This window comes from Pseudorca crassidens, chromosome 7, assembly GCF_039906515.1.
Source record: "Pseudorca crassidens isolate mPseCra1 chromosome 7, mPseCra1.hap1, whole genome shotgun sequence".
Lineage (NCBI taxonomy): Eukaryota > Metazoa > Chordata > Mammalia > Artiodactyla > Delphinidae > Pseudorca > Pseudorca crassidens.
Window position 1 is genome coordinate 100,653,242 of NC_090302.1, and position 23,121 is coordinate 100,676,362.

The following is a 23,121-nucleotide window of genomic DNA, read 5'->3' on the forward strand; positions in this document are numbered from 1 at the left end:
AACGGGGAGGAAGGAGCTGTGGATTTGAAAGGCAGGATTTTATAAACTAGGAGCGAGGTGGCTCCAAATCCGCTTCCAACGTCCCTGCTGTGGTCCCGGTGGCCCCGTATCTGATCGAAGACCTCTACTCAAAAGCGTGTGGGGTTGGTAGGGTGAGTCACACCCTAATTTGTCTGGCAGAACTCGAAGGTGGGAGAGCTCGGTGAGCTGGGAGCAAATCTGTTCAGGGTCATTCACTGGTAGACCAAGTAGTCCAACCCCTAGTCTTGATGATGGAGAAATTGAGGCCCAGAGATGTGAGGTGGCTTGTCCAAGGTCACATGGTGAGAGTTTGAATGTCAAGATCTTCCATTTGCTGACCCCTTGTATGTCATCCTGGGGTCACAGGACAAAGAGGAATCCGGGAGAGGGTTTCAGTCCCCGGTTCTGAGCAATTCCACCTCCCCCACCCCGACCCCCAACACAGTCATACAAGTTCAATGAGAATAATCTCATGTTCCCTTCTCATCCTAAACTTGTCATACACGACTAAGTCCCAGAGAGAGAGGCAACCCCGCAGGACTGGGTCAAGTTAACCACCCTCCATGGGTGCCCTTCTAGCTGGGCTCCTGCATACTGACCTCTTGCCTGCAGCCTCCGGACGTCGTTCCTGCTCGTTCATCCAGGGCTCACCTAACCAAGGCTGGCTATGGCACGCATACCCTGGGACTCCCCACCTCCCTCCATGGAAAGAAAACTAGATCAGGGCTTCCCTGGTGGCACAGTGGTTGAGAGTCCGCCTGCCGATGCAGGAGACACGGGTTCGTGCCCCGGTCCGGGAAGATCCCACATGCCGCGGAGCGGCTGGGCCCGTGAGCCATGGCCGCTGAGCCTGCGCGTCCGGAGCCTGTGCTCCGCAACAGGAGGGGCCACAACAGTGAGAGGCCCGCGTACCGCAAAAAAAAAAAAAAAAAAAGGAAACTAGATCAAAGTAAGCCCCAGAGTCCACATTTCTTTTCAGGGCTCCTCATCCTGGCCTCCTGAGTGCTGGTCCAGCCTGGCGCAGCTGGAGACCCCCCAGCACCGTGCAGGTGCTTCAGAGACCGCCAAGGCCTTTGGAATTCCGCCATTGCGCATAGGCTGCTTCTGCTGTTACAGTCGCCCCTTGGGTTCATCCACACCACACGTCTCTAGGCCTCTGGAGGCCTCCTGTCCTCTTGCTCTGGTCCATCCTGCCTACCACTCCAGCGCCGTCATCTCTAAAGAGTGGCTTTTGCATGTTACTTCTCCCGCGAGCAATCTCCAGCAGCTCTCCAGGGCACCCACCAAAGTCACAGCTGTGCCGAGCTTCTGAGATCCTCCACAGCCTTCTCCCACTTTCTCCTTTCATAACCATCACAGGGGGCCTCCTTCTCACTTTTTAAAACAATCTTTGCCTCTGCAGTTTCCCCAGCCCAGAGCTCCCTTTTTCCTTCACTCTCCTCCTGGCCCACGCCCGGCCTCCTCCAGGTAGCCTCAGGATCATGTGGATTTGTAGATCATCTAGATCCAACCCCTCATTTTCTAGAGGAGGAACCTGAGGCCCAGAGACATTAGCTGACTTGCTTAAAAGTCAAATCACTAGCTAGAGACTGGAAATCAACATATCCTCACCTTGCAGGAAAATACCTTTCACTCTTCCTGGCTGAAGAGGGTGTGTCATCCTGGAGGGAAAGGGATCCTGGGAAGGGACAGGACTGTCCCTAAGTCCACGTGATCTCCAGTTGTCCGTACAGCCAGAAACGCAATTAAGTGCTTAATTATACGCCGCTCTGCATCATTATTTAAGTGTTTCCAAAGGAGATCGTAAGTCTCTTGAAGGCAGGGAGCTTTCCCTGTGCCCTGGATTGTGTTCTCTCCAAAGCCCTTAGTACGGGGTGCGTGGAAGGCGTCACGTGGTATGGCTGGAACCCCGGCCAGAGCTTTCATCCGTGAGAATAATTTTATCATCTCCATTTCTGGCAGCAAACGAAACAGCATGGAAGCCAAAGGGACTCTGCCCAGGGGCAAGTCCGGTTCCTAAGTTTTCACGTAGATGGAAGGGGGGTGGCCATGGGAGTGCACAACCAACCATAGTCTGGGCTAAGATCCACAGGGACTAATAATGAGTTTCAGGCCCGATGGGTCTCCAGCTTCCCTGCCTGCTGTTGATATCATAGGAAAAGCACCCATGGCTCAGGAGGACGAGCCATGGCAGGGGTGGAAAAGGTCTCTGGTGCACACGCCCCTTTTCCTCCTCTGCCCCTTTCACTGCTCCTCCAGGCATCACCTAACGCTCCTTCCCCCTCCATCCCGCCCTCGGAGAGCACTCGGTCCTACGGAGGCGCCTTCAGGGGACTGTTGTGACCCTGACATTTAACGTGGTGATCGGAGGTACTGCCCTAGTTTATGCGACTCCCACACGTGTGGGGAAGCATCGTGGGCTGAGGTGCTAGTTTCCAGCCCCCGGAGATCACAGTGCTTGGACTGGCGGAAGGGGCTTCATGATGAGACAGGGACCCAGGGACTTGGAGAAATTGATCTTCGCCTGGGCAAGATACGTTTTTCTTTCCTTTCTCTCTTTGTATCCAGACTTGAAAGGGTGTCTTGGGCAGAGCCATTTAAACAGATTTACAGATTGGCAAGGTGCTGGGGGCACCTGGGGAAAGGTTCAGCAGTGGAAACGTTGCACCAACTCCGCTTCTAGGGCAGTCCAGAGCCTCCTGTGATTGGCGGCCCCTGCTCAGCACATCTGAAGGGCTCCATGCTCCCCTCCTCTCCTCCGGGGCCTGGGGCAGTAGGCTTGTAACAGTACTTTCTCCGGCTTCCCAGTGGGTGGAGGTTGGTTAGGGTCACTGGGTGAGAGGAAACGGCTGATGACACCCACCCACCCTCCTGTCAGCCTGGGGGATGTGCCCTTTGTGCTCCCAAGTTGGCATTTGTGCATTCCGCATTCTCTTCCTTCCCTCATCTGGGGGGAGGGAGGTGGGGTGGGTCATAGAGTGCACAGGGATTACTATAGTTCCCACTTTCTTGAAGAGAAACCTAAGGCTCAGAGAGGGAGCATGGCCCACACGGGGTCAGGTGAGTCACCTGTGGTATCGGCACTGCAGGAGCCAGGTGTCCTGGGCTCCCCAGCTCCCCAGCTCTGGTGGTAGGAGGACCAAGGCCAAGCAGCCTGGGTTAGCCATTGGGAAGCTATGGGAAATGGGTCCTCTGAAGAGTGCCGGGAAGGTTGTTCAGAGAAGCCAATGGAGGGGGCATGGCCAAGGAAGTCTTCACCCCACCACTGAGATGGCACAGAGCAATTAACGACCATTGAAGACAGACCAGCAGGGTGGCATTCCATGGCCCTCTTGCCCAGATCAGACTCAACTCTAGGGTACAATTACCTGCAGAAGTGGTGTGGGGTAGCTGCCTGCACATGCCATTTGAAACTACTGGGGGAGGGCTTCCCTGGTGGCGCAGTGGTTAAGAATCCGCCTGCCAATGCAGGGGACACGGGTTCGAGCCCTGGTCTGGGAAGATCCCACATGCCGCAGAGCGGCTAGGCCCTCACGCCACAACTACTGAGCCCGTGTACCACAACTAGTGAAGCCTGTGCGCCTAGAGCCCGTGCTCCGCAACAAGAGAAGCCACCGCAATGAGAAGCCTGCGCCCTGCAATGAAGAGTAGCCCCCGCTTGCGCAACTAGAGAAAGCCCGTGCGCAGCAAGAAGACCCAATGCAACCAAAAATAAATAAATTAATTAAAAAAAAAAAAAAAAGAAACTACTGGGGGAGATGCTTCTCTCTTAGGCTCCAGTTACTCCCTTTGGGACTCTGCCTTATAGATCCACCCACGCCACTGAAGCCACCATCTAGGACGATGGAACTTCTAGGGGGAGACCATATCTGATGCCAACATCTCTTTGAAGACACTCATCCCGGTTTATTCTCAAGAAACACCACCCTTTGACTCCACCTCCAAGGCTCACGGGTATGGTCAAGGTCCTGACTTCCCCATGAATTCACAAAGCATCCACTTCCACCCCAGAATTCATCCTGGCTTTGAAGGATGGGAAGGCCTTACCTCGAGTTTTGTTTTCTTTAGGAAGGAGAGAGATGGTCTTTCCTTCCTGAAGATAGACGAAGAACTGGTAGTGATGGAAGCCACTTTGTGCTGGTGGGGAAGGAGGCTGGTAGGCTGTGGGTAGAAAAATGAGAGAGCACCCTCATGGGTATCCAGAAAAATGGAGCCCACCGCTCCACATCCCACAGTACCCAGGGGTTCCTGGCTATTCTGGGCAGGGGGAAAGAGAATCATTCTTGGTCCTTTTCACGGACCCCTCCTGGGGTCCCACCCACTGCAAACCACTAGGATTTATCTTTGGCAGGATCTCGTCTTCAGCAGCTTCATTTAAGAAGCACATTATCTGGGGTGGCGGGAGGAGGAGGTATGGGCTGGTTGAAGGTCTTGGGCGCTGGCCGGGCTCTTGGGCCTTCCTGGGCCAGCGGGTGTTGGCGTTGTCCTCTTTTTGCTTTAGTCTGTCCTGATGGATGTCCTCCCTCAAGAGAAACTCATCTTCCTCTGCGGGTGTTTTTGGCAGGAGATTTTTATTTATTTTTTCAGCATTTCCTTATGAACTCAATCCCCAAAGAAGCCAATTTCTTGGCTGGATCCGGAGGATCTGGAAGTGGTTACGGGGGTGGGTGGGACTCGGTTCAAAGGTTTGATCATGGAAGCTGTAGGATCTGGGTGCTCGGGGCACCGGGAGCCGACACAGGCTCTTCCGGAGGAGAATGCCTATCTCCCTTCCTTTCGCTCTTTGTGCGGGAGGTACTCTTTTTCGGGGGAGATGCGGGGTGGGGACATCTCTCATCCTTCCCCCAAGTCTATGCAGGGCCTTGGGGTTTTGCAGGCCGACTTTCGCGGGCCATTCCAGCTGGGCCTCCTTCCAAGAGCGTGGGCCTCTTCCTCCCCCTCTTTGCTCCCTTCATCTCCCTTTCCAAGGAGCCAAGCATCTTCCTGGGGGTGGGTGGGGATGAAGTGTTTGCAAGGAGGATGCTGGGGGGAGGGAGTACCGGTACACTGGGGCCCCCTCCCTCTCCTGATCGTTAGACAAGAACCAGTTGCTGCTCAGAGCTGTGGAAGCGTTCCTCGTGGTGCACTTCTGGCCACTGGGGCCTCCGGAGTGCCCACAGCCAGGGGAATTCCTGACTATTCATTTCTCCCTGGGTTTTTGCATTGCAGAGCAGATGTATGTGTGTGTGTGTGTGTGTGTGTGCGCGCGCGTGTGTGCACGCCCGCAGAATGAGAACAGCACAGGCTGTGCCAGGAGCCATGTGAATTTGTGTGAATTGGGGTCTCCGCTGGGGTGGGTGCAGGTGTTGGCGGAGCCGATGGGCACGGGAGCTGAGGCTGTTTTGGAGGGTCTCTGTCAGTGCGTGTGTACATGTGGGTAAACTGATGCTTTTTTACAAACACTGCCAACCAGTGAGGGAACTCAGTGGTTCTATGCAGCTGAGAATTTATCCTTGGGGGAGAGAGAGACGCAACCCCCTCATACTAGGACTTTCCTGAAGAGGTCTCCCTCCAAAAGTAGGGATGAGGAGAAAGGGAAGGGGGACACACTTGCTGAGCCACGTCTCAGGGCCAGGTCCTGGCTAAGTGCTTTCCCTGTGACATCTCCCTAATCTTCACCACAACTTGGTAAGGTGGGTGTCACGGCCATTTTCTGGATGAGGAAACTGAGGCTCTGAGAGGTGAGGTCAGGCCGATGGTCAGTGGTGGAGCTGGGCTTTGAATCCAGGCCCATCTGGTGCCCGAGTCCGCGTTGCTTTATGGAACCATGATGCTTGGTTGGTTTTTCTTGCTCAACCCTTTGCCAGAGGCCAGCTCACCACCTGAGCATCCCCTTCAAGTTGAGTGGAGGGCATGCCCTTGCTGGCGGGATCCCAGAGGGAGGGGAGGTGGGGAGCTGATGGTGAGAATGGGGGTGGGAAGAGGAGGGCATCAGAGAAAAGGGAGGTCCAAGCAGCCACTCGCAGCCACATGGTGGGACTGGGGCAGGGGAAAGAGAGAGGGGGCAGAGGGAAGAGAGCTGCCTGCCAATCCCATGGAGTGGGGGCGGTTCTAGTTCTGGGTTCTCTCCCCACGGAGCCCTGCAGGTTACTGTGGGCTCCATTCCTTACTGGTTGTGTGACATGGGGCAGGTGGTTCTGTGCCTCAGTTTCCTTCTCTTTAAAATGGAGATATTGATGGCAGCGACCTTAAAAGGCAGTTGTGAAGATAAGATCAGAAGGTCCAAGTAAACTGCTGGCTGAGCGCTTTGCACACTGTGAAGCGTCCACATAAAGTTGTATCGCTGTGATTCTTGTAATCACCCTCACTGCCCTGGCTGGGGGGAAGGGGCGCTGGAGGGTCTTACTCACGTGATAACTCCTGGCCCTGAATCTTCCCCTTCTTCATGTCAGCGCCCTGAAAATAAGAGACAGGCACAGGCGAGGGTCACTCCTGGGGCAGCAGGAGGCCATGCCATCACACTTAGTCCAGGTGGGCCCTGCTGAGTTCTTTCTCTCGGAGGGAGTAGGCTGGAAGAGGAGGAAGCTGTCTGGCTGTCCTGGGGGGCGCTGCCAGAACGGGCCGTGGGGTTTGGAATGGTGCCTTGCGGGTCTGGGGAGAGAGGACAGGTGCAAACATTGCTGAGGGTGGTCTGGTGGCGAGGGATGGACCCCTGATCTCTGGAGAGCCTGACGGGACCCTTCCAGAAGGGCTGCCCCACTCTCACCATCTGTGCCCCCAGGCTGGGCCCAGGACACATCTCTGGGGCCTGTGGGGTCTGGTGAGATCTAGGGCGGGGCTGACCATCCTCACTGCTTGCCCATCCTCTCGGGTTCTCTTTGGGGCCTTCAGAATACTCGGCCAACGGCTGCCTGAGCAGCCAGAAGGGCAGGGAAGGGCCGGAGGAGGCCGGACTCTCTGATTCAGAGGCAGCTACTTCCCCCAGCCTCGACCGGACTCAGCCCAGCACCCTGGGCCGGTGGGACAGCTTCAGTTTCCCTCTTTCTCTTCCTCCCCCTTCCCTCCCTTCTCCCCTCTGCTCAGTGTCTGTGGGATCATGAGGTGATCCCGGGGCGTGGGCAGGGGGACGCGGGTGCTAATTACTGTTTGTGCAGGACCCGGAGATGCTCAGATGAAAGGCGCTGGAGCTGGCCCTGGTTTTGTGCCACAGCTCAGGGCGCCATGCCAGGGAGTCCTGCGGCCCCTCGGTGTGGGGTTTCATAGCCTTAATGATGGTGATTAGCATGGCTCTTCACTGATTCTGCCGACACCTAAGTGTGCCCTGGCCACCTTTACACTGAGCCCTTGTGGTGCAGCCCCTGCTCCTTCCCCTCGAGAGAGGTGCTCAGGGTGGAGATGGGGGGCGATGGGGATGGGGGAGCGTGAGGCTTCTTCTCAGTTCTCTGTGGAGATTCTCAGACTCACCTGGGTGACCCAAACCCTAGTGTGGTTGACTTTTTACCAAATGTAAGCCCCTCCCCGCATTCCAGAGCCTCTCCCCCACCATTCTCCTCTTTAGGCGGCAGCCTGCCCTCCGGCTGTTCTCACTTCGGGCCTTTTTTTTTTTTTTTTTTGTGGTACGCGGGCCTCTCACTGTTGTGGCCTCTCCCGCTGCAGAGCACAGGCTCCGGACGCGCAGGCTCAGCGGCCATGGCTCACGGGCCCAGCCGCTCCGCGGTATGTGGGATCTTCCCGGACCGAGGCACGAACCCGCGTCCCCTGCATCGGCAGGCGGACTCTCAACCACTGCGCCACCAGGGAAACCCCCTTCGGGCCTTTTTTTCCAGAACGTCCCTCCCCCCAGGCTCCTCTGTGTCCATCTAGGTTACCTTTGGTCGGAGGAGGGGCAGGAGACTGCAGAAGGACGGACCGCCCCCCCACTTTGAGCCCCCCTCCCTCCGTTTCCTTCACGTCCTTTGACATCCCTGCCCCTTCCCTCCCCCTGCTCAGGAGCGTCCAGGAGCCTGTCAGACGCAGCAGAGCGCGCTCCCTCTGCCTGGCCTTCCCAGCACAGCCCCCTTCCCCTCAGTATCAGGCCAGGGTGTGGCCAGGGGTCACTAGGGTGCCAGGACGGGGCGGGGGCACGGAGGCCCCTCCCCTGGATACCCTTCTCTCCCGGGAGAGGCGGGGAGGGCCCTAGGCCTCGCAGCCACTCTCCCCAGATAGGTCTCTGAAGCCCAGCCCAGCCCGGCCTCCTTGCCTTCCCAGCCTCCCCCTCATTCCTTTCCAAGTCATCCCGGCCAGCAGTTTGTTTAAACAAAACAATAGCAACCTAAGCCGCCTGTTTCTTTTCAATTCCCCACAGGCTCTGGTCCCACCCAGAGTGATAAACAGGCCTCTCTCCTGGTGAGAGCGCAGGGAGGGTTTGAGGGTGAGGATGGGCCCTGGGCCCGTGAGGTCAGAGCAGTGTGGAAAGTCTGATGGCAGCCTTGGTCAGGGTGGGGAGGCTCTCCGTCCCTCCCTTTCACTCCGGGGAGTCTTTTCTCCCCGACCGGGGCCAGCTTGGCAAAGACGCACGCAAAGCCTTGGATTCGTCAGTAGAGCTGGCGGCCCTGCCTGCCCGCCTTCCCCTGCCCGCTGCCCCTGAGCTCAGCTGAGGCAGCTGCCGCCGGCCCCGAGCAGAGGGCACTGATGGCTTTGAGAGCCTTTAGGGTCTCTCCGGAGCTTGTCCCATGGACAGGTGCTGGTCCTTGCTGGAAGGAAGAGCACAGAGTGAAGGCTCTGGGGAAGGCCCAGGCCGTAGAAGGGCTCCCTGAGTGTGGTCAGCACGGCTGGTACGTACCCGCGTTGGGCTGAATATTGGCGAAGCTCCCTGTGGGCCGTAAATCTTCCCTCCTTGGTCTGTCCTTGGGGGCCTAAAATTTCTACCGCAGAATCAATATCTGGTGGGGGAGTCAGGAAACTAAAGCCAAAGGGTGAGAAAGTTGAGTCCCCAAGGTCAGACGACTTGTCCAGAGACTTACGAGCAGTGAGTGGGAGAATCCCAGAATGTTCCAGGAGGAGGGGGCCCCAGGCCCTTCGACCTTGGACCTGCAGTGCTGACCTGTGCCTCTTCTAGGACGTCATGACCATCCCATCCCTCCTCTAGGAGGCGTTCTGGGGAAGACCATTATTAACGTACACAGATATCACCCAGAGGTCTGGGGCTGCTGTGGAAGTGGCCTACCTTTCCCCTCACCCCATGTGAAAACGTGAGGTCTCCTAAAACATCTTCGTGGCTTGGTGTGTCACATGTAGCCTGAAGTCACCTTAGAAAACTGGAAGCCTCTGGGGACGGGAGAGATTCAGGGACATTTTGAAGGCAAGAGGGGGAAATCTATCGTTCAGAGCACTTCCCAGGGAGACTGGGCTGAGGGAAGTGCCCTGAGGGTGGCGATGAGCCCAGCATTTGAGGACCAGACCCCATACCTGTCAAGTCTGAGCACAGCAGAGGTTTAGCAGGAGAGCCTCAGGAGGGGAGGGGCTGCCTCACCTCCACCTCCTCCCCAGCCCCCAGGTACGCTGCTCCTCTTGGGCACCGGGCACAGACAAAACTTCCTTTCCCTTACTATAGCTAAGACAGGTGGACATTTTCAAAAGGAACTTGTCTAAATGCTGATTTTAAAAAAGAAATCATGGCCTAAATGACAAACAGTATAAAAATAGTTGGATTTCTAATCCTCAAGACCACTGAGAAGCCCAGGATGGGTTTTTCAGGAGTCAGGACAGAAGCACCGGAGGTGTTTGGTCAGTGTGCTTTGGGAGGATGTCCTGGGCCCTTCTAAGACACGGGGACTCGGTGGGCTTGGGAGAGCATCTCCTTTCCTTATCAGCATCCTCTGGAAATGGGGAGCCCGATACCCATCACCCTCTTAGCAAGGAGAGGGGAGGAAAGGGCACAAAATTGCTCAATCAGACCCTTAAATGCTCAGGATATAAGACAGCCTCTCCTTTTTCTTAGAAGTTGGTGCCCGATGTGTGCATGTGTGCATACGTGTGTGCATCTGTGTATGTACACGTGCATGTGTGTGTCCATGGCTTCCTGGCATGGGAATTAGCACAAATTATTCTAATTGCGGAGAAGAATCTCAACTCTATGGACCCTTTGCAGGAACTTCCTGGTTTATAGAACACGAGATTTCTTTTCCAGCTCTCTCCCACCTCAAGAACCCATTGCTGGTTTCCCTGGTGGTGCAGTGGTTGAGAGTCCGCCTGCCGATGCAGGGGACACGGGTTCGAGCCCTGGTCCAGGAAGATCCCACATGCCGCAGAGCAGCTAAGCCCGTGCGCCACAGCTACTGAGCCTGAGCTCCAGAGCCCGCGAGCTGCAACTACTGAGTCCACGTGCTGCAACTACCAAAGCCCATGTGCCTAGGGTCCGTGTTCTGCAGCAAGAGAGGCCACGGCCGTGAGAAGCTCGCGCACCGCAAGGAAGAGTAGCCCCCCGCTCACCGCAAATAGAGAAAGCCCGCACGCAGCAACGAAGACGAACACAGCCAAAAATAAATAAAAATAAAATAAATAAATTAATATATATATAAAAAAGAACCCATTGGGTCTTGTTAAGCTAGTTTGGAACTGGCACATGAGATGCTTAAGAAAAGTTGAGGTTCAACGGAGAATCGCAGCAACTCCATTCTTGGACCAGGGCAATGCAGACTGTCGCACCAGAGTTGTTCTGAGTGGCTTGTCTCAGAGCAAGTAAAAAGCACAGTGCTGGAAGCTGGGAGCTGCCCCCCCGACCCCCCATCCTACATTTGTAATGAGCTTTTAGGGTTTATTCTCCAGGGCACTGTCCAACCAATGGATCTCATAGCAGCCCTTGCGTGGGATGGGCAGAGATTGGTCTCCCCATTTGACCGGAGAGAAACAGAGACGCTTCAGCTTCTCAAGGTCAGGGACTATATCCTCTCCATCTTTGTAGCCCTTAGGATGCTTTGCACATAGCAGGGGTAGTAGATGTTATCCATGCCCTGGCCCATCCCCTGGCTCACCGGCTCCACTTTCAATCTGCTTCTCCTGGTCCCAGGGCCAGCACTGGCATCCCGAGCTCACTTCACCCCCTGTGCATTAGGGCAGGTGTGCTGGGGCGTTAATGTTCCCTGGCAACAGCTCTTAACCAATGGCTGATGGGAACTGGTGCGTAAGTGCTCCGGGTACCCCCAGTGGAACTTGTTTGCTCCTGAACCTTCCTTGGGTGCCTTCCTTTTCCTGTCTTACCTGCTGCCTTACTCTCTCGTGCTCTCTCGTGTCCCCTTTAAAATAAACTACTTGTACTGATATCCTTGTCTCAGGCTCTGCTTCTGGGGGACCCCAAGCTAAGACAGTAAGGGTCCAATAAACATCTGTGGGATGAATGGAGAGATGAGTGAAGGCTTTGTCCAAGGTGTCCTAGGCAGCTGACTCTTGGTCCTGACCTCTTCTGATGAGACCTCACTGCTGCTGTCTGGACCTGGATCCTTCTGCCCTCCCGGGCCAGACCCTAGAGTTCCCTGACAGAATTGGTCCCTGATATATTAAGCCCTTGGAAAACCACAAACAGATGAGCCAGCTAGATGAAAGTCACCTCGATCTTTCGTTTCTTGTCCCCTTGGGGACAGCCGGAGAGCTACATTCCCTGAGAATGAAGGGTTCAGAGATGCCCCTCCCCCAGGCTGGGGAACCCCTTAGGTAAGATTTGGATTGTGATGTCTGGAGGGTGGGGAAGGGTCCTGGCTCAGCACTGGGCCTTGCTGGGAGGCTGGCCCAGTTTCTTCACTTCCCTTCAGTTACCTCCAGGCAACTGCCTGCCCACCTGGGCTTACGTGAAGGCCCCAGGTACTCGGGCTTGCTGACCCCTCGAGCAGAGGGTCAGCAGCACATTTCCTTGAGCTTAGGGAGATGATTTAATCGCTTCATCCACCTCTTTCCATCTGGGCGGGAGGATGTAATCGCTTCTCCTGCCTGGCTTCAAACCTCAGGCAGAGTGGGAAGTTGTACATTTTGATCTCTGGGTGGGTGGGGCGGGGGGCATCGGGAAAGTCCTGAACTGGAAATGCGAGACACACAAGGGTGCAGTGGAGACGAGGAAGAGCCGAGGGAGAAACGAGCAAAACAGCGAGCAAAACTCGGGGGGAAAATGGGGAAAACAGGACAGAGTTCCAGGCTCTCTGACACTGGCACCAGACGAGAGAGCTCCCTGCTGTTTTACACAGCTGCCTGCAACCTGCCAAGTGGCAAAGGATCTAGGAAAAGGCGCACGATTGGAAAGTGCTACCCAGCAATCTGTGGATTCTGCAATTCACAAGGGGTAAGTCAGTGGAAGGCACTGACAGCTCCTGGGCTCTGAGATCTCCAGGGGCTGCGGCTGCCGGGCCGCCTAACACCCACCTGGAGAGGACCCAGCCCCGGAGACTGTACCTGCCCCAAGGGAAAGGCTGCGATCAGTTAAAACGATGGCTTGCTTTTTTGTCCTGGGGCTGGGAAAACGGGGGGCCGGCCACCAAGGTGGGTGGAGTGGAATCCGTGGGAAGTGGTGAGAAGGAGGCACAGACATGAGCCCTTCTGGGAGCCAAGTGCTTCCAGACTCCAGGGTGTAGGATGGCCGATTATTTGGGGCACTGGTTTCCCTCAAGAAGGGTCAACATCAAAGACCTGATGGTCTCCTCCTGGCGCCTTCATGGGTGGCGGACTGCGTGGCGTTTTCTAAAGATGGGCTGCACCGTCTTTAGAAGACATCAGTGGATGGCCAGGAGATTCTGGTATTTGGCTCCAACTGGCAACAGGACCCTTGGGTTTTGATTCCTAGTTTGGCTTCAGATCTGGAGTCAGTTACTTCCCTGGGTCTCCAGATGCCAAAATGAGTTGGGGTGAGGTGGGGTGTTGCTGGTCTGTTTCTTGGCGTAAGTAGTTACCCAGATGGGAGGAGCTTCACCACTCTCCACAACACTGGGTGAAGAGGCAAGATTTCCCAAGGCCGGGGTCAAGGTTGCTTGTGGTCTAACAAGTACAGGTTGTCTAAGCCCTTTGTTCCAGGACATATGGAGATGCGAGTGGTTCCCAAATAAGCCACCGTGTCTTGCACCTGTGTGTATGTGACACTATCTAGCATAGGGTTAGCCCTGAGGCATGATGGCTGGGGAGATGGGTAGATAAATGAATCAGTTAATGAGAACCCCTGTGAAATCGAAAATAAGAATATGAATTAAGACACATTTTATGGTATTGAGGAACTCATGGTCTAGTGGGGCAGATACATCAATAAAGAAATAACTGTATTATAGGTCTAAATAATTGCAGTCTATAGGAAATGTTGAAGGAGCAGAGAGGAAGGAAATTGTAATTGCTTGGGGGTAGTAATCAGGGAAAGCTACTGAAAGGGGGCTGTACTCGATCCGGGCTTTGAAGGGTATGTAAGAGTTTTCCAGTTTTCCAGTGGACAGGATAGGGAGGGGAGGGGCAGTTTACATTGAGGAAACTGTATAAGCAATCTATAAATATGTCAACAAGGTGTGACAAGAACAGGTGGGTCTGGAAGAAGCTCAAGTTGAGGCTGGAAATGTAGGCTGGGGTTAGGCTTGAATGGCAGGCAGTGCTTCTGATTTCTGAGAATTGCAGCCATCAGCAAACCAAACTTTGGGCCCACAGACCCCAGGCAAGACTCTTTCTGTCTTCCAAATGCTCAGCAACTGTATCCCAGGAGCATCATCAAAGGGGGTTGGTCAGCTGCCTCTCCGGTCAAGAACAAATCTGGGTGGGGTCAGCTTTGGGACACTGCCCATATGTGGCAGGTCAGGGCTGGATGGAGCTGAACCCTGCGACCATGGCCTCACCCAGAACAGGTGCGCCTGGGACCCCCGAACCCCAACCCATCCCTTTTACAAACCGTAACTTTTTCAGTTTTAGATCATTAAAGGACAGCATGTTCATTGTAGAAAAAATTTAAAACACAGAAGAAAATAACTGGAAAGAAAAAGAATCCCCTGGATCATTCTGCATAGAGATAGCTGCCCTGAGAGCACCAGGGCTCCCTTCTTTGCATCTGGGTCCCAAAGCTTCTCGTCATGCAAGTGTCAGCTTTGAGCCCCTGGTCCCTTCTGGGGTCTGCATTGGCTGGACTCCCATCTGCTTGGGGAAACGTGCCTTAGTTACTCTCAGTATCTGAAGCTCAGAGACTGGGTTGGACCTCAGGAGATGGTGGACCCAGCCCTCTTTGACCCTGGCCTGTCACAGGTCACCCATTCTCAGGACGTAGCATCTAGGTAGGGTTAGGAAGAGGGTGGAAAGGAAAAAAAGGAATAAAGAACACAACGTATGGTCTTATTAAACTTGTCCCACTTAGAAATAGCCAAGAAATGTTAAGATAGATTGAGAGCAAATATCATGAGGTGATAGCTAAATATAATTATTATGCATCAATGTCAGCTTAGGCTAAAGACTGCCGTTTCTAGACACACGGAACGAACGCTGAAGCTTTCAGGACCAACAACAGGTTGCCGGAATGGCTCATTTACCTGGAATCATGTAGGGAATTGGATGTTTTTCATAAGAACATTTCCCTGATCTCTTGGATCTTATATTTTTAGCTCCCCAACTCCTTTCATCTTAACTATTTTGGATAGCGATCTTATTAAAACACTAGTTCTCATGTTCTTCAACACACACACACACACACACACACACACACGAATAATACCTTATGTAATTTTAAACACCATTGTGGTTGTCACAGTGAGTAGCCAGTTTTGCACCCAGCGACAGCACAGGACTGTAATGCTCAAAAACAAATACAAAGAACGGGTCGTTCAGCCTTCCGCCTGCTCAAACCTCCTCAGGGTCCAATAATTTAATATTGACACAGTGGTCAGTACATAAAGAAAGGGGAACCACCTCTTGTGGGGCGCCTACAACGTGGCAAGCATTCCGCCAGCATCTTTTTTTTCTTTCTTTTTTTTTTTTTTTGCAGTACGCGGGCCTTTCACTGCTGTGGCCTCTCCTGTTGCGGAGCACAGACTCCGGACGCGCAGGCTCAGTGGCCATGGCTCACGGGCCCAGCCGCTCCGCGGCATGTGGGATATTCCCGGACTGGGGCACGAACCCGTGTCCCCTGCATCGGCAGGCGGACTCTCAACCACTGCGCCACCAGGGAAGCCCTCCACCAGTATCTTTACGCAAGTTAGATCACTCCGGTCCCCGCCTCGCAGCCCATTTCCCACTAAGGTGCGGTGACCCTCAGGACACCCACCCCTGCCGCCAGCACTGCCAATGGGAGGATGAAGACCCTCGGTCCTGCTGAGGGAGCTGAGCTTCGTGGTCTGGCTTCTGGTGCTGCAAGAACCAGGGAAATGTTGCCATCTGGTTAAAAGCAGCCCCACTGGATCCGTGACTGAGCTGTTAACACAGCCGTTCCAAAGGGCAACCTGGGCTTCAGCCCAATGTCATTACCAATTAGCTGCACGACTTTGAGAAAGACACTATTTCCCAGCGTGTCAGTTTCCATACCTGTAAAGTGGCTGTGATAATGATACCTGCCCTGGTTTCCTCACAGACTCGTGAAGATGAAATTAGGAAATGGGATAGTCTGAAGTCCCACAGTGCCATCTGAGGGTAAGGGTCATGACGGTTCCCTTCCCCGGGCTCAGCGAGGAAGGAGAGGCGTGAGGCCACTGCTGCCCGGGCTAGGCGGGGAGACACTGCCCCCAGCCTCCGTCAGTCCGCCCTCAGAACCCATCCCGCGAGCTGTGACGGGCCCAGGAAGCCTCCTGGCAGGGTAATGGCTGTGCCGTGGGCTCGGCAGTTACTCAGCTGTAAACGTGGGGCCCGTCTGCTGGGCCTGCATCAGCCAGGGTGCGCAGAGCGCGTGGCACATAATGTTTATGAATATGCCTTGATGAGGGGCATTAGTATCTCCTAATGACACCGTCTGAGCCTGGCCTCCTTCCTTCTCTTGCTCCTCTCTCTCCCCCATCCCGTGGAGACACACACCCACTCACAGACAGAGACGAGGGCCCCCAGAGGAGGGACAGGAGGCAGAGCTGTCCCAGGAGGCAGGGGCTGGGATGGGGGTCGAGCCACAGGGTTCCGACAGAGGATCCAGGATGAGGGAGGAAGTAGGATGCTGCTGGCTCGGCTGTCAGGTGGGAAGCTGGCCAGAAAGTGCTCGCTGATGGGAGCAAGGGAAGCAAAGCAGTGGCAAGACTTTACCAAAACGGGAAGGAGCGGAGCAGCGTGGGGTGGGGTGAGACAGGAGAAGCTGGAGCTGGGGCGGGGCTGAGCCCTGGTGGGAGCAGGAGGGAGAGAGACTAGAGGTCTTCTGGTCCCTCTAGGGCAGGGCGGGGCTGAGAAGGGGGGCGGGGGGGGGGAGGGGTGAGAGCCAGGGGAGGGGAAACAGCAAGTCACGCTCACTCAGGCTCACACGTGCTCACAGCCACATACATCCACACACTCCCAGCACCCCCCATGTATGCACACACGCTCATACACACACGTGCACTCACGTGCACACTTACAGATACATGATCGCATACCCCTCAACTCACACATGCCCTCACATGCTCACATAGATACATGTCCACAGTCACACACACGTTCACGCACAGCCTCCACACGCTCAGACACGCTCACACGTCCACACAGTCACACACACGTGCTCACTACACACACAACACGCTTAGTCAATGCACACTCACATACACCTCCCCACCTACACACGTATGCACACATGCCCACACACACTCACATGCTTTCACACATACACACTCACACATGTTCACATATACACGGTCACACACACAGGGCCCTCCACCTCGCACACTTATGCAACGCACATATACACACAACACACAGGCACGCTCACACACGTGCTCACATGTACACACACATGCTCATACAACATGCACTCACATACACATACATACACATGCTCACACTCTCACGCATATACGCTTAACATGCATCCACATACACTCATGTATGCACGCTTGCACAGGCACTCATACACACACGTGCTCACACACACTCCCTCTCGCAGGCAGCTTTCATTGGTGGGTATGTCGGGGCGGAGCATGAAGGGAGCTGCCGGCTGCAGGGCACTGGGGAAGGGGGCCAGGGCAAGGCTAAAGCCTGGACAGTGGGATTAGGAGAGGTGGGTGTGGGAATCTCCAGGCAGAAGACCAGGACAAAGAGATGGCCGAGTAGGACTGAGGGCTGCGAGTAAGAATTGAGCTGTTCTCTGTCCACCCTCCGAAGTGTGAGCGCCAAAGGGCTGGGGATGCAGGAAGGAAGGGGAGCCCTGGCAGGAGAGGAGGTCGGCTAGGAGTGGAGGCGTCCCTGTCCCTGCCCTCCTGCCCTCCTGCCTCTGCTGTGGTAGGACGCTGCAGGCTGACCTGCCCTCTCTCCCTAGAGCAGCAAAACAATTAGGAAACACTGCCCACCAATCCCCAAAACAAACAGGGCTTGAGAGACTGCAGCCCAGCCAGAGGGGAGGGAGCTGCAGGGCTACCTCCTCAGGCCCACTCTTATCGCCTTGCATCTCTCATCTCCAGCATCTAGTCTTTCTGGCTGGGTGGCTGCAACCCCAGAAGAGGCCAGGAGGAACTGGGGAGGACCAATAAACTGGGAGGAGGTGATCTGCCGAGATCTTTGCTCCCCAACTCCAGCTGGACAGAGGGGGTCCAGCAGCCCCCTAGCCCCTCCCTGGCCTGGGGAGTAGTACCCCAGGGTTTGTGAGTGGTCAGGGAGTGCTGGCATCTGGAACGATCCCAGGGTGCTTGTGAGAGCTACATGGGGGCTCCCCCAGGTTCACAGGGTAGGGACCACCTTCACCGACAGCCAAGGAGCCTTCTCGGGGTGCCTGGCTCAGCAGTCTCCTCTGGATCCTGGCCCGCCTGGTCCTTCCATCTCCTCTCTTTTTGCCTAAGACTCCCCCCACCCCTCCCGTACCATCCTGCCCTCTACCGCCCACCAGGAAATGGCCAACTGTCTCTGGGCTACTCTGTCCTCCCCGTGTACCATCTATGGGATGCTGGCTGTCGTAGAGAATCCAGGCCCCAGAGGCCGGCGGGTCCTCAGTCAGGCTCCTGGGCTCTGTTCTCTGCTTTGTCTCTCTCCTTTGCCCTATTTTTTGTTCCATACTTGGCTCCAAGGCATAATCTGTACTTTGGGGCCTCTCCCTGCTTCCCCACCAAAAGGGCCCAGGCCTGGGGCTGCCTTGTGAAATGGAATGAAGGAAGGAGCGAGGGACTTTCTGGAAGGAAGCTTGGGGATCAGGACTTCTGAGCAACAGAAGATGCTGGGAAGATTTGGAGGCTCTGTGAAACCCCGTGCTCCTTAGAAAGGGTGCTAATAAGCAGAAACAGTCTTAAGTCTCATTCAAATCCCATCTTGCTCTTTACGGAGGGACTGACAGTGAACTTGGCCTCAGTCCTCTAGCCCCTTGCTACTCAAAGCCGCAGCAGCATCACATGAGAACTTGTTAGAAATGCAAATCTTGGGTTCCACCTCAGACATAATGTGAATCAGAATCTTTCTTTTAACAAGAACTTGCGGTGACTCGCATGCACCATAAAGTCTGAGAAGCACTGCGGCAGCGTCCTGCTCTCAGCGCCCTGGGGTCTCTGGACCGGGCGGGAGACTCCTCATCAGAACTGCGGTGGCAGCACTGGTGGGAGCCACCTGAGCTCTTGTCCCTGAAACTATCCCATTTCAGGTCTCTCCCAGGCTCAGGAGCCCCCGTGGGATCACCCTTCCCTGGGCAGCACCTGGCTGACCTTTAGGTGCTGAGATGGCCCCAGCTCTCAAGTCAGATTGTTCAGACTGGTTGGGCTCCTGGGCGATTGCAGGAGGTGGGGAGGGGTTGGGGCCCCGGCCGGGACCGGGAGACGTGAGGCCTGGTGTGCACCCTTCTTCCCTGCACCCCTGCTTGGGGCCACGAAAAGCAGGCCCAGTCCGTGAGTCTTGGTGGTGTCGCTCACTTTTCTGAGCCTTTGAGTCTCTGGCCTTAGGCAAGGCAGCCTCTCCTGCTGGAGGGGGACCTGTGCAGCCACGTCTTCTGGGTGCACTGTTTGCTGGGTGCCTCACGGGGTGTTGGATACACACCCACTGGTGCTTCCTTCCCCCCATCATGCTCCCCACTCCTGACTCTATTTGAGGAGGGGGAATGTTTATTCCCCAGGTGTTTATTTATTTATTATTATTATTTTTGGGCCGCTCCGTACGGCTTGTGGGATCTTAGTTCCCCAACCAGGGCTTGAACCCCCCTAGACCCTTGGCAGTGCACGGAGGGAGGGCACGGAGTCCTAAGCACAGGAGCACCAGGGTAGTCCCCCACCAGGTGTTTAGAAATCTCTGGGGAAGGAGGAGGTAAGAGAGCCTTGCTCTTCCTTGCAGTCTGAGGACCAGAGGAGGGGGTGTGAGAGGCGCAGGTGGCAGGTCGGGGTCTGCTCTGGGGTGGGGGTGGGGGTGTCTGGTCCCAGCAGGAGGGCTGCAGTCACGGGCCTCCCTCAGCTTTCTTTCTTCAGAGATGCCCATGCAAACTTGCCATCCCCGACCAGCTGCCAGGCTGCCCTCGTCTTCCTTGGTCACGCCATGGGTGGTGCGGTGGGCCTGCCTGCCTGTGTCAAGGCCAAGGGAGCCGTGAACGTGGCCCACTGGGGCCGAGCAGTTGTCAGCCGGGACCAGGGCTTGCTCTCATTCTGTTGTGTCACATTTTACAGTGCCCGGCAGGCAGATGCCAATCTGGGGAGCTTGGCAATCACAGTGAGAAAACAACAGAGAGTGAGGTCAGTAAACTCCACTCCACCCTGACCTCACATCTGGTCCCATCCGTCTCTGGAATGCTTGGAAACTGACATAATCCCAGGGAGAGGAAAGGGGAATCTACGGCCCTCTCTGGCAAGGTCAAGAATTGGGTCACTACGCTGAGCCTTCAGTGGGTGTCACCTGTTTAGGGCCACTCAGCTGAGCCCCAGAGGCCAATGGGGAGGTTTGTGCAGAGGACCCTGGCTGCCTCTGGAAGCGGCACCCACCCTCCTCCCCGGCAGGTGGAGAGCTGGGCTTGGGGCAGTTGTGATGCTTGGCTGCCGGCCCGATTGGAATCATCATCGGTCTCAAAGTGTGTTGAAATGGGTCTTTGCACAACCTTGAGGAGGGCCCGGCAATTCCAGGTGACAGTGCCCAGGGCTATGAGGAGATGGGAGGAAAGGGGACGAGGTGACAGCAGAGAAAAAACCCAAAGAGGGGTTAAGGGGTTTTCACAGCTGCTGACTCCGGAGCCTTCTGGGGCTGGGGCTCAGCCTGCCTCCTTCCAGCCCTAACCCATGTGGCTGGACCTCAGAGGCCTTCCACTCTGGGAGTCTGGGGTTCTGGGATGCCAGGCCAATCCCTAGGCTATACCACAAGGAGCCGAGACAAACTTCTCCCTGGAGCTTTTCGCTGCGAGCGGTTAATCGCCCTGGCATCCGAGGCTGCAGTGCGTGAGCAAGGGGCCTTCAATGAAAGCAAACGGCCGCTGATTAATCTGACAGCTCCAGCCCCGCTCCTCTCTGTGGGGTCTGGCCACGCTCCATTCAGCCTCGATGGCCTGCAACCTATTACCACTGGCGCTTCCGGCCCTAATGGGGGAGAGGGTGAGCCCCCGCGTCCCCTCTGCCCTACTGAACCAGCCGTCCTGTCCTGCGTGAGGGGCTGGCGCTGGAGGAGCAGGCTTGGCTGGGTGCCGTCCCTGGGTGACCCCCTCAGGAAGGGGGCAGACAGCTGCTCAGTGGGATTTGTGTGAAGGGATGATAATTAGGAGGTAAGTGGGAGTGTGGTCTAGACAACGGGGATGGTTTTTCAGTTACTCGCAGATTGTGGCTTTGAGAAAGCGGTCAGGCCATCAGATCATTCATGCTGTGGGAGAAGGCAGAGAAGAATCGGGACTAGGGGAAAGTCCCTCTTTCTACCCCAATTCACCCGCCCTGGCTCCTGGCTAATGCCAACGTAGCCCACACTGACTGAGTTCCTGCTAGGTGCCACGTGCTGTGCCCGTGAGAGGGTGGCTTACAGGCTGGCGGGGACACGAGAGTAAAGAGGTAAATTACAGGTGAGATGAGTGCTAAGCAGAGGATTTACAGAGGGCCTAGTCTGGGGCGGGGAGGGCTTCCTGGAAGAAGCACGAATCAGCTCTCCACCTGTCAGTGGTGCTTGGCGGGGAAGGGGAGGCCCATATTTCTGGACCCCAGCTGCCAGGCCAGAGCCCTTCCAGGGCGTCCTCGTCCCCAAGAAGCCCCAGGCCCTTATCACCTACTCCTTGAGATGCTTGACCCTCCCCTTGGGCTGCTTGGCGGCTGGGGGGAGGGAGGATTGAGGATGAAGGAAAGGGAGTGAGAGTCAGGCAGGGTGTGGAGGCAACCGACCTTGTCCTGGGCGGGACCCCCCTGCTGGGAAGCAGAAGCAGAGCTCCCTTTGCGGGAGAAACCCCCTCAGGATCTACAGCAATAAAAAAGGGGCCCCCGAGCTCTCTTTCGCTGCAGCCTCTAATGATGGGGTTGGGGTATAATGAATATCTGTGTGCTCATAAAACAGACTAATGACTGCCTTCATTTAATGGACCCCTTTTATCCTTACTGGTTCCCAAACCAGAAGGGACCGTCCTGGGGGCTGAGGTCCAGCTGTTTGGGTTGGGGGCCCACTGGTTACTGAGGCCCCTCGGAGGCTGCCTTTCCTCCTCCATCCCTTATCAGGTTGAAACTGCCCCGAGGAGTCTAGGGAGATGCCTGACAGTGACCAGCCTTAGGAAGTGGGCAGGCGATGGGGAGGGAGGAAGCATATACACCCTGATTCTTATGGACAGTGTCGACACTTGTACCACGTGGCTGCAGAGAAAGGGCACCTAGCAGCGGCTGACTGCACCACGGCCCCTTCCTCTGCCCCACACCTATACCAATAGGAGCTCACAAATCATCCCAGTGTCAACTCCTTCGCTTGAGAAGAGCTAGACCCCAGGAGGGAGGGGCTTGCCTGATGATTCACCAGCAACACCTGTGTTTTGCTTGGGAGGTCTCCCTGCTTGGGACTCGCCAAGCCTGACCCTGTTTGGCTTCCTGGAGCTTGGTGAGATCACAACCCTGGGTGTTGTGGCTGCAGGCTAGTGGGACCTGCCAGGCAGGGAATATTTTTAAAGAGATACTTGCCCCTGTGTTCCCAGGATTAGCTCATTGAGAGACTCACGTTGTTCTTTGAGTCCCGCCCCGACCCCATTTGATAGTAGAAAGCTGTCAGGGGAACATGAGTTCACTTGGGATAAAATGGGTAGTGGAAGTAAATAATCCAATACGCTTGTCATGGAGAAGCCCCTGGTGGTGGCCAGGGGACCTTGGGTGGCTGGTAGCATCTGAGGCAGGTGGGATGGGCAGAATCAGAGTCCCCACACCCTGGAGGATGGAGGGACAGGCCAATTTTCTTTCCCTAGAGTTCCGGAACTGCCTAACTCTGGTCTTTCGGTCAGAGACTAGAGAGGAGCCACAGGCCGTCATGACAAGGTCTGCCAGTGGCAAGAAACTCTGAGTCAGCCTGCAGCCTCAGTGTTCCCATCTGGGCGCTGGCCCAGCCCTGCCTCCAGGCCATCTGCAGATAATTGGGGTCAGAGGAGGGCAGAGGATCCCAGGAATGTAGGTTCCTGGGCCCCTGACCAACCTCCCATTTTCGGTGCCCTCCCCTTGGAGGCAGTCGCCCCCTGACAATGCAGGGCAGAAAAAGCATCCCCCACCCCATACCTGGCCTCTCAGCAGGAGGCACCGTGGTAGGAAAGGCACCTTTAGAAAGGCTCAGAGAGCAAACAAGTGAGGTGAGTCACTCGGAGGTGGTGTCGTGGTTATTAGGCAGTAACAACCACCATCCAATACGTGTGTCGGCCGCTCTCCTCTCTTGAGGCCTATCAGGTACTTTCATGCTATGGTATCATTTAACCCTCCTCCCCAAGGAGGCAGAAAGGACAAGGCTTATCATCCCCAATTTGCAGTTGGTGAACACAAGCTCCCAAGAGGTTAAGTGACTTGCCCGAGGTTATAGTCCCGATTGGCTGCAGATCTGGGAATGGAATCCAGGTGTCCTGGTCCATGATCTAAGCCTCCTGACTCATAGTCCAAG

At 55.6% G+C, this 23,121-nt stretch overlaps 1 protein-coding gene across 4 annotated transcripts in view; it reads right to left on the bottom strand.

Annotated features, from left to right (window-relative positions):
• Window positions 1-23,121, bottom strand: part of PEBP4 (phosphatidylethanolamine binding protein 4) — a 239,115-nt gene that overhangs the window by 20,902 nt on the left and 195,092 nt on the right. For all 4 annotated transcript variants that reach the window (XM_067745149.1, XM_067745150.1, XM_067745151.1 and 1 more), the window contains exons 5-6: window positions 6,411-6,456; window positions 4,069-4,182 (exon numbers count right to left, since the gene is read on the bottom strand). In XM_067745149.1, the coding sequence (XP_067601250.1) occupies window positions 4,069-4,182; window positions 6,411-6,456 (160 nt within the window). The remainder of the gene's footprint in view (window positions 1-4,068; window positions 4,183-6,410; window positions 6,457-23,121) is intronic.